This window comes from Naegleria fowleri (assembly GCF_008403515.1).
Source record: "Naegleria fowleri strain ATCC 30894 chromosome Unknown tig53, whole genome shotgun sequence".
Lineage (NCBI taxonomy): Eukaryota > Heterolobosea > Eutetramitea > Acrasida > Naegleriidae > Naegleria > Naegleria fowleri.
The window spans coordinates 559,962-571,832 of record NW_025407985.1 but is presented as its reverse complement, the minus strand read 5'-3'; the positions used below and the strand labels follow the sequence as shown (position 1 = coordinate 571,832).

The 11,871-nt window shown below is 36.6% G+C and overlaps 7 protein-coding genes across 7 annotated transcripts in view; 5 read left to right on the top strand and 2 right to left on the bottom strand.

The window, feature by feature from the left end:
* Nucleotides 1-145: 145 nt before the first annotated feature.
* Nucleotides 146-2,041, top strand: FDP41_006916 (uncharacterized protein; the record flags this gene model as incomplete). Its single annotated transcript, XM_044710603.1, has 6 exons — nucleotides 146-297; nucleotides 539-894; nucleotides 1,232-1,322; nucleotides 1,486-1,592; nucleotides 1,679-1,809; nucleotides 1,916-2,041. The coding sequence occupies 6 exons, from the start codon at nucleotides 146-148 to the stop codon at nucleotides 2,039-2,041; spliced, it is 963 nt and encodes a 320-aa protein (XP_044559019.1).
* A 127-nt stretch (nucleotides 2,042-2,168) lies between these two features.
* On the top strand, nucleotides 2,169-3,878 carry FDP41_006915 (uncharacterized protein; the record flags this gene model as incomplete). Its single annotated transcript, XM_044710602.1, has 1 exon — nucleotides 2,169-3,878. One exon carries the CDS (start codon nucleotides 2,169-2,171, stop codon nucleotides 3,876-3,878), a length of 1,710 nt encoding a protein of 569 aa, XP_044559018.1.
* Nucleotides 3,879-3,981: 103 nt separating this feature from the next.
* On the bottom strand, nucleotides 3,982-5,488 carry FDP41_006914 (uncharacterized protein; the record flags this gene model as incomplete). The annotated part of the gene is made up of 2 exons (XM_044710601.1): nucleotides 3,982-5,218; nucleotides 5,292-5,488. The coding sequence occupies 2 exons, from the start codon at nucleotides 5,486-5,488 to the stop codon at nucleotides 3,982-3,984; spliced, it is 1,434 nt and encodes a 477-aa protein (XP_044559017.1).
* An 826-nt stretch (nucleotides 5,489-6,314) lies between these two features.
* Nucleotides 6,315-6,890, top strand: FDP41_006913 (uncharacterized protein; the record flags this gene model as incomplete). The annotated part of the gene is made up of 1 exon (XM_044710600.1): nucleotides 6,315-6,890. The coding sequence occupies one exon, from the start codon at nucleotides 6,315-6,317 to the stop codon at nucleotides 6,888-6,890; it is 576 nt and encodes a 191-aa protein (XP_044559016.1).
* Nucleotides 6,891-7,783: 893 nt separating this feature from the next.
* On the bottom strand, nucleotides 7,784-9,166 carry FDP41_006912 (uncharacterized protein; the record flags this gene model as incomplete). The annotated part of the gene is made up of 2 exons (XM_044710599.1): nucleotides 7,784-8,282; nucleotides 8,448-9,166. 2 exons carry the CDS (start codon nucleotides 9,164-9,166, stop codon nucleotides 7,784-7,786), a joined length of 1,218 nt encoding a protein of 405 aa, XP_044559015.1.
* Nucleotides 9,167-9,208: 42 nt separating this feature from the next.
* FDP41_006911 (uncharacterized protein) lies at nucleotides 9,209-10,288 on the top strand (the record flags this gene model as incomplete). Its single annotated transcript, XM_044710598.1, has 1 exon — nucleotides 9,209-10,288. One exon carries the CDS (start codon nucleotides 9,209-9,211, stop codon nucleotides 10,286-10,288), a length of 1,080 nt encoding a protein of 359 aa, XP_044559014.1.
* Nucleotides 10,289-10,359: 71 nt separating this feature from the next.
* FDP41_006910 (uncharacterized protein) overlaps nucleotides 10,360-11,871 on the top strand; it is a gene marked incomplete at both ends in the record, with an annotated part of 4,085 nt that continues 2,573 nt past the window's right edge. Inside the window, 2 exons of the mRNA XM_044710597.1 lie at nucleotides 10,360-10,736; nucleotides 10,957-11,833. Of these exons, the coding sequence (XP_044559013.1) occupies nucleotides 10,360-10,736; nucleotides 10,957-11,833 (1,254 nt within the window). The remainder of the gene's footprint in view (nucleotides 10,737-10,956; nucleotides 11,834-11,871) is intronic.

The following is an 11,871-nucleotide window of genomic DNA, read 5'->3' as shown; positions in this document are numbered from 1 at the left end:
TCATATCCCTGCCTGAATCGAATCTTTAATAAACTGTTTCTTGTATACAATAATCATGATTTCTTTGAAATTCAGTACTTCGTTGTTCCTTTGTCTCTTTTCTTTGCCCATCACTTGTCAACGTTCAAAACCAGGTTCAAAAAAAATGCCTATTCACTACGCGATCATTGTGGATGTGGGATCCGAGCAAAGTCTTGGTGAATATCCTCGAAAGAAGAAGGTCCGAGATGTTGTTCTTCAACAACTTGTTCCGAAATTAGCAAAAACAAATTTTAAGAGATTTTTGACGAGTAATGAGTACGTGTTTTGATTTGTACAGAGATCGAATTCAAAGGAATAACAATGAACTTGACATTGCATCATTTCGAATTAATAATATTTATTTATTTATTTATTAAAACATTGTCACCGAATGGAATCGCTTTGACATTTGCATGACATTTTAATTTTCACAAATTTTGATCATTCATGATGTGAACTTGTGTGTAATCTCACATTATTTTTCAATGTTTATATATGAAAACAATTGTTTTATCAGTGCCCATGTCTTTGTCAAATGCAGTGGAAAGAATTTTTTCATTTGTTTTGCCTCTCCTGACATGAAACAACGAGTGTGTTGGGGCTTTTTGGATGAAGTCGACATGGAATCAATGAAGAATGGAGTTTTCGTTGCCTCCTCCAAATTAAAAGATCTTCTCGCGTACTACAATAATCCCATGAATGACAAAATTCAACGACTACAAATGGAAATTGACACTGTGAATGAAGTTCAATCTGAAAATATTTCTAAAATTTTAAAAGCTCAAACCTTGATCAATGATCTCGTGGGTGACACTGAACGATTGGATGATCAAGCTCAAGAATTTAAAAGACACACACAAAAGGCGAAATGTTGTACGTGTGTGATTGTGTGATTGCTATTGAGAGATTTGTGTATAATAGTTTGTAATTGTTCAAACAAATGTAGTAATAATGATTTTAATATAATAATAATATATAATTATAATTTTACAATGAGATCCATATAATTATTCAAGCAAATGTAATTGAATATAATTTTACAATGACATCCTTTGAGGTTTGAGTTTGACGTCCATTGAGATTAGTTTTTTTGTTGTTCATTATAGTATTTTGGGTAGTTGCGATACCTTTTTTGGATGTGCGTTCGTTTACGGTTTTTGTTTCACTTTAAAAAAAAATATTTTGTCGACAAAATCATTTCGCCACACAGTCATGTCTCTTGATCATCTCTCTAAGGACGTTATTAGTGAATTGAAGGAAGTTTTTTCATTGTTTGATGAGGATGGAAATGGATCCATAAGGTAGGTTTTTCATCATCCGATCTCTTTGGTGTTTGAGAAGAAAACATCATGGTTGCGTTTTTTGAACTAATTATCATGATGAACGTTGGTTTCAATGCGTGGTTCGGTCGTTGGGTTGGATCCCTTGGAAACCGATTGGATGTGTTGTTGGATCCTGATATAGTATGGAAGAGCTTGGCAATGTGATGGAACAGCTGTCATCGAGGCCTTCCGATGAAGAGTTATTGCATATGTTTAAATTGGTTGATGAAAACCATGATGGAAAGATTGGTAGGTAATTCCATTACTCGCGATTGTTCAAACACAATTTCGCTGGGGATATTTTCCCAATTTATCCAATGACATTATTCAAAAAGAATTTGATGAATTTGTCAAGCTTTGGACCTCACAATGTTCTCAACCGACCACAGATGAGGAGTTAAAACTATTTTTCGATACATTCGATAAGGACAGGAGTGGTTTCATTGACAGGAAAGAAATGGCAGAGGTGAGTGATTGACTTTCGCTGATTATTTTATTACTGAGATAATAATGTTTTTCCTTAATCATTTTAATTTTTCAAAAAAATAATAACAAACCACCCACTCCAATAGATTCTTGAGGCTATGGGAGAAACAATTAGTGAAGAAAAGATTGACACCATTCTTCAGGATTTGAAACTTGACAAAAACCCACAAATTTCCTTCGAGCAATTCAAGCAATTTTTGTCTCAAAAATAGAGTTGACACCACCCTCTTTAATTCAAACCTAATGATCTTCCATGTTTTAAAGTATTATTATCATTGCTAGATAAATTTGTTGAAAATTTCGAAAAATGAATTTAAACCTTTTGACGATTCCAAAAAAATGTCACTTGGCTCTGCTCTCAGTTCATCGTCATCATCATCCTCTCATCACCAAAATTTCTTTGATTCAAACAAAACAAAGTATCAGGATCCTGATGAACATCTCGTCTCGGAAGTGAATTGGACGAGACTTCCAGTCAAAGATCCCTCTCAAGATTCCTTCTTTATTAAATTTAAAACTCTCTCCGATGATCCCACTCGTACAGGCAGCGGCAGCACATTTCAAACAACCACAACCACAACAACCACAAATTTCAATCAGACCAACCAACTCAATTATGACAACAACTCTCAACACTGCAATGGCTTTGTTCTCTTTCTAACGAATATGAAAAGTGTTTGGAAAAAACGTTATGAAAAAGCCGAGATTGAAAAGGATATTTCAAACTACTGCAAAGGCTTGAATATGAGTGCTTCTTCCATCGTGCAACAAATTGAACAATTTCTTCTCGAGTACTCATCCCGATCAGTGCAAGAGAATAATCATCCTAAAATTGAATTGTTGGGAGCTGCTCGTTTAGGCCTAAATTCAGAGAGTGAACAATATGTTTGGATGGATTCTATTCAGAGTGTTCATGCGAGTGCCATTCGGAAACAATGGAATTGTGTGGTGCTGAAAATTAAAGCCTTGTTGCCGACAGCGGTGAATATTCCTCTTCCGTTTTATTGGGAAATTCATTGTGAGAGAATTGAGCCGTCGACGGTGATGACCAGTGAGAATTATGGAGAGAGTATTGACCATTCCTATATATTAATTCAAGACTTTGAGGATGAAAATTCACAAACTAGTGACAAGAAGAAACGTAAACGTAAAAACAATGAAGAGGATGACGAAGTGCAACAGGACAACCAAAACTCTGCCAAATATTTCTATGAAAATGGAGAGAGTCTATTCATTTGTAATCAAATCATACGACCCTTATTAGGGATTGTCCATATTCAGAGTTCTCAAATTGATCAATTGAAATCTTTATGCTTGAAAAAGGAGCAAGAATTGATTAGTTATCGACAAATGTACAGTAGCAGCTCGGGATCAAATGCACAACACTCTTCTTCAGATATTTTGGATGTTTTAGATAGGATTTTAAAGCCCTCTAAGACTAGTAATTTTAATGAGCTTTGTGACATTTCGTTTGGTCTCACGACAACGTCACAACAGACATTATCTTCTCAACAACAACAACAGAAGTTAAATGATGAAGACTCTACAAATCATCATGCAACGACAACAAATATACTTCTGCGACAACTCTATTCACAATTCATGAAATCCTCAAGTTCAGATAATTGTACTCGCTCAAATACAAATGCAATAGTCAGCAAGAAAAAGAAGACAAGTGCAGAACCGCTTTCAGCAACGTCTACATCTTCAAAAACAGGTCTCTCTCAAAATTTTGATGTTGGTGGTGACCTCCTTCCAGAAGAGGTATACACAGGCAATCAATTGCAAGCTAACGAGTCTCACCAAACCCAACCACAGCAGCAACAATTGTCACAACCCTCAGTGGTGAACCTTTCTGATTCTGCTCCAATTCTACAAAACACTCTAGATATCACTACTCATTCAATTCCTACAAGCCAGTGCTCTGAATATGTCGAAACAGAGGAAGAAAAACGAAGAAGACAAGAAATCGAAGAAAAGCTTAACGAGAAGCGAAAGAAAAAGCAAGCCAACGAACAGAAAAATAAAATTAAAAAGGCATTCATGTGAGGTAAATGACCCAATTCTGATCCTTTCTTGTGGCTCGTTTTCAAATCATCTAAGGTTGTTTTATTAATGATATGACATATTAAACCATGTTTATAGATATGTTTCAGTATTTGGAAGGATCACCTTTCTCCTCATACAACTGAACAGCCTCCAATAGCAATGAATCCACCTCATCTCCTTTCATGACATCTTTTGGCAAATTCCAAATCCAGTCGGCTAGCTTTCGATACCAAAAAACAACGAAAAGCTCAACATGCAAAGAGTGACCAATATAAACATCATTTTTGACGCTATCATCCTCCATAAGGCTGAGTTTTTCATCTGCCAAAGCCTTAGCATCCTTCTTTTTCTGTTTCTTCGTTCGCTTCTTGGGTTGTGGATTGGATTCAAGTTGGGTCTGTTCTTCCTCAATTTTGTCCTTCATGCTTCTCTTGTTGTGGTCGCCACTATCACCCTCATCGCTTCCACCACTTTCCATCACTTGTCCACTTGTTGTCTTGTTCTCATTCATATTCGATGAGGAAAGCGAAATGGATGATGTACCCATTCCATCCGTCATCTCCTCGTTCTTTTGTGACATCACATCTACTTTGGGTTGTGCTAACATGGCCAAATTCGAAAATTGCTCCCCATTCACCTTTAATTTCATCAAAAATTCAATAATTTTAACCAATGTAGGTGACAAGTAGTCCTCTTTCAAATCATCCAATAGCTCTGTGAACTGCAACGGAGGTAAATGATTATTGAAAATCTGCAAATCGTTTCTTCTCTTATACATGTACAATGCATAAAATAAGTGATGTAAAATATAGAGATAGGCCTTCACACGAACGCTTCTTCTTCCCAATACATATCGATTAATGTTATATCGAGCAATATGAATCATCTCGTGAAGATGATGTCTTCTCTGCACATGACCATGACACATGGAAATCCACTTTGAAAACATGTCTACAGCCCGTGGATGCATGTAATACACACACGGCGATAGCAATGCAAATACAATAGCTCTATTTGATTTGAATAACAAATCCGCAGCATATTTTACATCATATCCAAGAAAATTACATTCAATTTTGAGCTTTTTTGAACATTTTCTGTTCAATGTTGATGAATGGTGGCTCTCATCCTGCTCATAATTATTATTATCACTCATGCAACAATAAAACGAATGTCTACTCGTTGATCGTTTCAATAAAACATTCCGATCCAATTCAATGTGAGTCTCTTTCTTTATCGTTTGTTGTTTGTTCTGAATGGTAATGTAATACTTCCAATCTTTGGTATAAATAAAATTCAAATCAAAATCACTCTCTAGTGGCTGTTCCCAATTGTAGGCTCTATGTTTCAAAAAGTGATGATGAGTGTTGAATGAATGAAATAAAATCATTCAACAAGACTATTACTACACACCTACTTCCCACATCGGAAACCATCAAAATGGTAATGCCATACTCCTCCTCCATACATTGAACTTGCTTGAAAATTTCATGTTGGATGGCTGTAAGATTCTCATCATCAGCATGCTGCTGGTCGTGATGAGGATGATGAAGCGGCGTGTGGTCATCCTTTGCGGTGTGCTTTGACTCTCGTTCTCTCAAAAAAGACATTTTTTTTACGAAATTTTGTAATGAATTAATATTTTGTGAGGACAATCTTTTCCACTTTGCTTAAGTATTAAAAATCGTTGGTAGAGATAATCAGGATTGAACCAGACATTAATGTGCATTGCATCTTGATTCGTTTTTCATGTGAATGCTAAAAATTGGATTCAACCCATTGGAGGACAACAAGTGACCTGTTAGAGCATACGTTGTTTGTAAATTTAATTTAATTTACAACATTAAGAATGGCTCTACCAATCAATCCAATGATTCATTATGGAGAGACCATTTCAAGCATTTTTCTGAGGAGAAAAGAATTTGTCGAGAAGGTGAGGAGGAACTTGACCAGCGTACATTCAATGCCCAAACAGCCATTGATGTAATCTGGTTCCAATCTTACATGGAGGACTTGGGTAACAGCATGGAAGAATTCTGTGACTCTTCTTGTGTTATAATAACTGTCAAGTACAGATGTTTCGATACCTTCTAATTTCTGCCTCCATGCTACATTGTTGATGGTAGGTTTTTCTGGAGCTTGAGCTTTGTTTGGTGGTTCTGATCAAGCCAGTATCCACCATACCCGTCTTCGGATGAATTTTCTTGTTGTTGTTGATGCTGTTGATGATGTTGGTTTTCTTCTGTGTGGTCTTGGAAGACTTCTCTTTTGGCTGTTGAATGACTGTTGTTTAAGCAAATTGTAATGTATGCATATGTGATGAAATTGTTTTTTGATAATGTCAGAGAGTCACATCTCATGTCTCTTAAATGTTGACCAATAATTCAACGCACACCCGTGTTGAAAACGACGTACGTTGTCCAACATCAAAAAAAAATGTTCCGAACGTTCGCCGGCGTTGCTCTACTACTGATTATTGTGTTGTCGACAACAGTTGTGTTGAAGTGTTTGGCCACTCGTGGTCATGTTTTAGATGGTGGCCAAACACTTCAACAGGAACTCGCTTCTGAATTTGCTCAAGCGTTTGCAAAATATTCCGAAATCAATGAACAGGCAGCAGCATCATCACAACAGGGCGGCCGACATCAATGGAATAGTGTGGAAAGAATTCAATCGTCCCCTTCTTCCTCCGATTCATCATCACTCTCGAATCATTTTGTTTTAAAAACACGAATGGAGAATGATGATCTTGTCAACTCGATTGCTCACAAGTACGGTTTAAAACGTGTGCGTAAAATTCCTTCTTCGGACGGCAGTGTCAATTATATTTTGCGTGGTGTTGGTGTGATGGACGAGTCGTATGGTGATCTCTCCAATGTGGATACTGTTCGGGCCATGAGTGGCACAAGTGCTCTGCTCACCACACAAACTCTTCAGAATATGGTCAAGAAAAATTCGGACACAGTGCTCGAGTTTTATAGAGCCAAAAAGCAAAACTTTTCAAAACGATAGCTCTGTGACGGAGCTCTCTGTATGGAAAGAGTAGTTCATCAAGTTAAATCATGATGATATCAAAATAGGCCGGTTTTGAAAGAATGAATTTAAAAAATTTATTCATGTTTTCCATTTAAGTAATCCAACGATTAAAATCGATTGTCGAGTTTATATTCTACCACACGCGTGTAGGATACATTAAACATCTGAGCATCAATCTACCAATTCCTATCTCTCACCAGGAGCATTCTGGTGTTATGTACTAGTAGTAGTGCCATGAATAAACTCATATGCTACTACTAGAATACTAAACGACAATTAAGGTAATAACATTGGTCTTTCCCCTTCAGGAATCCACAATCCGCCAAAACTACCAATGTTCTGCAAGTGTTTGCTGTTCGCTAAATGATCACCATATAATGACACTTTTGAACCAAAACAAGACACCATGTGACAGCACTTAAAAGCAACATGTCACAGACATTAAGGTTTCGTAAGAACGGGAAAGTAATGCCCTCTTCTGAAAGCCTCCAACCACTGATTGCGCAGACAGTTGCTGTATCTAAGGATGACAGCAAACCATCCACCTTGTGGTAAATGATGCTATTTTTTTTAAAGATGATTCCAATCAAATTCTTGGTTGGATTCAAGTTTCAAACAGACGTAAGTCGAGGCCTTACTATCCATTAAATTTTCATTTATTTAAAAACGGCTCGTTGTGATAACTTAAAATTCACGTCTCCCATTAAATAAATATTGAATTTCATTCGTTAATTATCCAAATTGTCAATCAAAGTGTGTTGTGAGTTGTGGCATACTATTATTGCCAATAAGAATAATTCGTCCTGTATTCTTCTCAATTGTCAATGCAACGAATAACTTTTCGTAAATGAATTGTTAAACCGATTCAATTAAAAGCTCGACAATCTCCTCTTTCTCTTTAAATATACCAAAGATCCAATTATCCATAGACACAGTGTATACCATGTGACCATGTAAGCCACATGAGTGGCAGGAGTAATGTAAAACTTCATATAATCGTCAGGAATGGCCACCATGGGATATTTAGTGTCTTGTGCCTTAGAAGCTTTTAGAGAATTTTCGCTGGTTTGTTTTTCCGAATAGACAAAGTTTGGAATGTGATAAAAAGCATCCACAAGAAGTGGAATATAAGGCAGCTTGTAATATTTGGCTATCGAAAACAAATCCATAGCAATAAATTTGTTTGACTTTCCGTCATAACTATCAGAAACACCAGCGCCTAAATATTCTCCTGGTCGAATGATGGCTGTGACTTTTTCAATATGATTTTTATCGGTGGTCTTTTTTTCAAAATCTTGTTTGGAAGCACTAGTGGGATTTTTGTAAATACTTTGAGGTACCCATCCTCTATTGACCATTACAATTTCTCTATTGTGAGTTGAAGCAATCATATGATCGTAGTTGTATATGTGGTAGTTCCAAAAAAGTTATTGAGCATGGAGTTACATGAAAGAAATTACGCACAAAATGAATGTAATGAACCATTGCAAAATGTCAAGAGGTTTAAATTGAATTTTAGATTAAAACACTTACCCTTGTTTTGTTACAAAGGGTGTCAATATAAAAAAGCCCATCTCTCCAACACTCGTGGGCAGATCGAGCCGCTTCGTGAGTGGACTCTTTCTGAGGCCAACAACAATTTCTTTATCATAATCATAATAACCCTCTAAAGTAATAATTCTATGTGAATATTCATCTTTGGCTGGATTAATTGGATCGTAATCTTCCTCTGATTTCTCATGAATGGATGGAACGACACTGCTACTACTGGATTCGGGTTGCTGAATACTTTCCGAAACTTTCAACATGTTGGAGGGATCATAATCGATTGGATCTTGAGCAAGAGTTACTTCACGGAGAGCAATTTGCTCCTTCTTCCACAAGTATCTTCTTGTTTGCCACACACCCAGACAAAATGTTGTAATAGCTGGAATACCGAAAAAGATAAATTGAGTCAATGTGAGAAAGGGTTCTTTCTTGGTTTGTTGCTGCGACGATGACGATTCATCATGATTTTCTCCGCCCCTATGTTCTTGTTCCGATTGTTGTTGTCTTCTTCGTTCTTCCTGATGATCCACAAGTCGTATTGTAGCGTAGGACCGATGATGGGTGTTACAAGAATTATTTACATTTCTAGTAATGGCAATGACGTGATTATTCGTTTTGAAAGCCTTTAATCCTTTTTGTAGGAAGAGGGGCAAGAGGGATTCACACAAATCTCTTCTCAGAGCTGATGAAAATCGATTCAACATTTTTTCATAATATTTTTTTAAAATATTTAAAAATATTTAAAAATGAAGAAACTTCTTCAAGCTCCGAAAAGCTTCTTCTTGAATTCAACATCTTCCAGAGTTTGCAATGGCCAATCCATAACACAATTCAATGAATCATTGGTTCCATCATCATCATTACTATCTAGATTGAAATCATCAGTTTCCGTTCAACGAAATTTTCATTCCGATCAAATTTGCAATGCTCCTACCATCAAACCCATCAATGAAAATGAATTTTACAAATTTTCAAGAGACTTTGCAATAGCATCTGCAAAAGCCTCTCAACAAATTGATAGCATTTTCAGAGTGCCAAATAAACAGAATGATGCCAAGAAGGAGAATGCTATTCGATCGTATAGTCAAATGATGCTCGGATTGTACTTGTTTCACTGGCTTTCAACGGGTGGTGATAAACTGAAGGAACCCTCCATGGCAAAAGCTATATCAATGCTTGATCAAGTGTCACAATTACAGAGTGGAACAGAACAAAATATTAGAGAAAGAGAAGAAATGGCTCGAGAATTTGCCAATGCCTTCTCTTCGAATGACGCTGAGATTGAACGCTTAAAAAAGCAGAGCGTCGATGAGAGACAAAATATTCTGAGAGCTGGCTCTTTGCTTGTGGCATATCCATTCCTTAAAGGCCAATTCACCAGAGATTTCATTCAAGAGGCCAACAATGCCAATAATCCTCAAATCATTCAAGCCAGCGATTTTGAATTGAAAATTAATCCTCAAAATATTGGCGAATCGTTTAAGGAAGCTACTGAGAAGGTCAAAAAATTATCCGAATTTTTCATGAATGATACTTTTAAAAAAGCTCAACAAGCAAGCTCAGCCACAGATTCATTGCTTCAGGAGAACAATCGTGATGCCATCTATCACTACAATTATTTATTGTTGACCATTCTATATCAGAAACATATTCTCGCTCAAATGACCAAGCTTAAAAAGAAGGACCTTGCAAGTATGAACAGTGATGACATTACAGCTTTCATTGAGGGTGCCTCTGCAGCCGAGTATGCAATTGCCATTGCAGGAAATCCATATGACAAACTTTTAATGGCAGCTGTGAGCAATTTACACATTCATGCTGTCTGAGAGGCACTATTACTTGGATTCATCATGGCTGAAATGATGATGGAATGTCACCTTTCACAAAAAATTAAAAAATGACCATCTCCTTCCCTCGCAACATCCAGATCATCTTTCCTCGCAACAACAACAACAACAACAACAATAACCATCAACAACGTCAACAACCAACCAATCACCTCACTCTCAAAGCAGATCATCTTTATGTTCATGATGATTTTTCGTCCTCCTCCTCCTCCGATGATGACAATGACACCAACACTTCTTCGACAGCCTACACCAGCTCTCTCGAATATTCGGAACAACAAAAAAGGTTTTTTGCCAACGAATGTCTTCGATATGGAGATTATATTTCTCTCTTCACGTCGGAATCGATGAGTGGTGGAGCATCGTCGGAGAGTACGGTTGGATTTTTGAGCGTGGATGGAATTAATTTAACATGCAATATCGAGGGGTAAGTGAACACCTTCTTGTTTGGACGACACATATGAGTCACTCTAAATTTCACCAACACGTTATACATACCTATTATCATAATGATTCACACACAACGCCAAATATTTATTGTTGTGAAATATTTTCATCGGAATACTACCAATTATTATTCACAACACTATTGATCCAATTATTCATTTACAACTCAATTGATATACAAAATTCACAAACTCCCATAGAAATGCAAAACAAATTCGTTGTGGACTCACAGAAACTACAGATATTTCAACTTTAAATTCAACAAAGAACGGAAATGCCAATCAACCACACACTCCATTGCCACCCATTTACATGATTCCCAATTTTCAACAATGCATCTTTCAAGTTCATTTCGCAAAGAGTTATTCAGCCATTAAAAAGTATCATCACTATGTGAATGAATTGGAAATTAAAATGGCCAATAAGAAGAGTCATCACACTGGTGGTGTGAGCAATCAAACAACGAACACTGGAGGAGCGTCATCAACAGCAACAACTGGAACATCGGCTACATCAAAATTGGCACATCTTGCAAAAACAATGGATCACCATGGAGCTACCAAAAGTAAAATCAAAAAAATCACAAATATTGTCCACGAGAGTAATGAATTGGCCCAATTGAAACAACGTATGGAGCGTGAAATTCAACAGAATGAATTGGAGGCTGCTCGTCACATTGGACAACCTGTATATTATGGATCTACCATTCAATTGTTTCATGTACAGACGCAAAGTTATTTGACTGTTGCGAGAGAATCTGCAGAAATGCAAAAAGACTGTTTGAGATTGTCACTCGACCAGGATGGTTCAAAATATTCACACTTTTCATTGTTACCATATTTTAATTATCAAAAAGATGGTGATGTTGTGAAATTGTCTGACAAGTTCCGTATCTGGAATAGAAAATCGGGACAATTTTTACAATTTTCATATTATCGATATAGTAATATTGCAGATATGACGCCATCTTCAGGAATTTCTACAAAAGGAAATTCAGATAATTATTCACAAATTGCCAAGGAGGCTGTGAAAACAAATTCAAATCTTAAAAAGTATTCCTATGACAATAGACGTGAAGTGAACATGTCAGCTTCAAGTGCTTTCTCACATTGGCA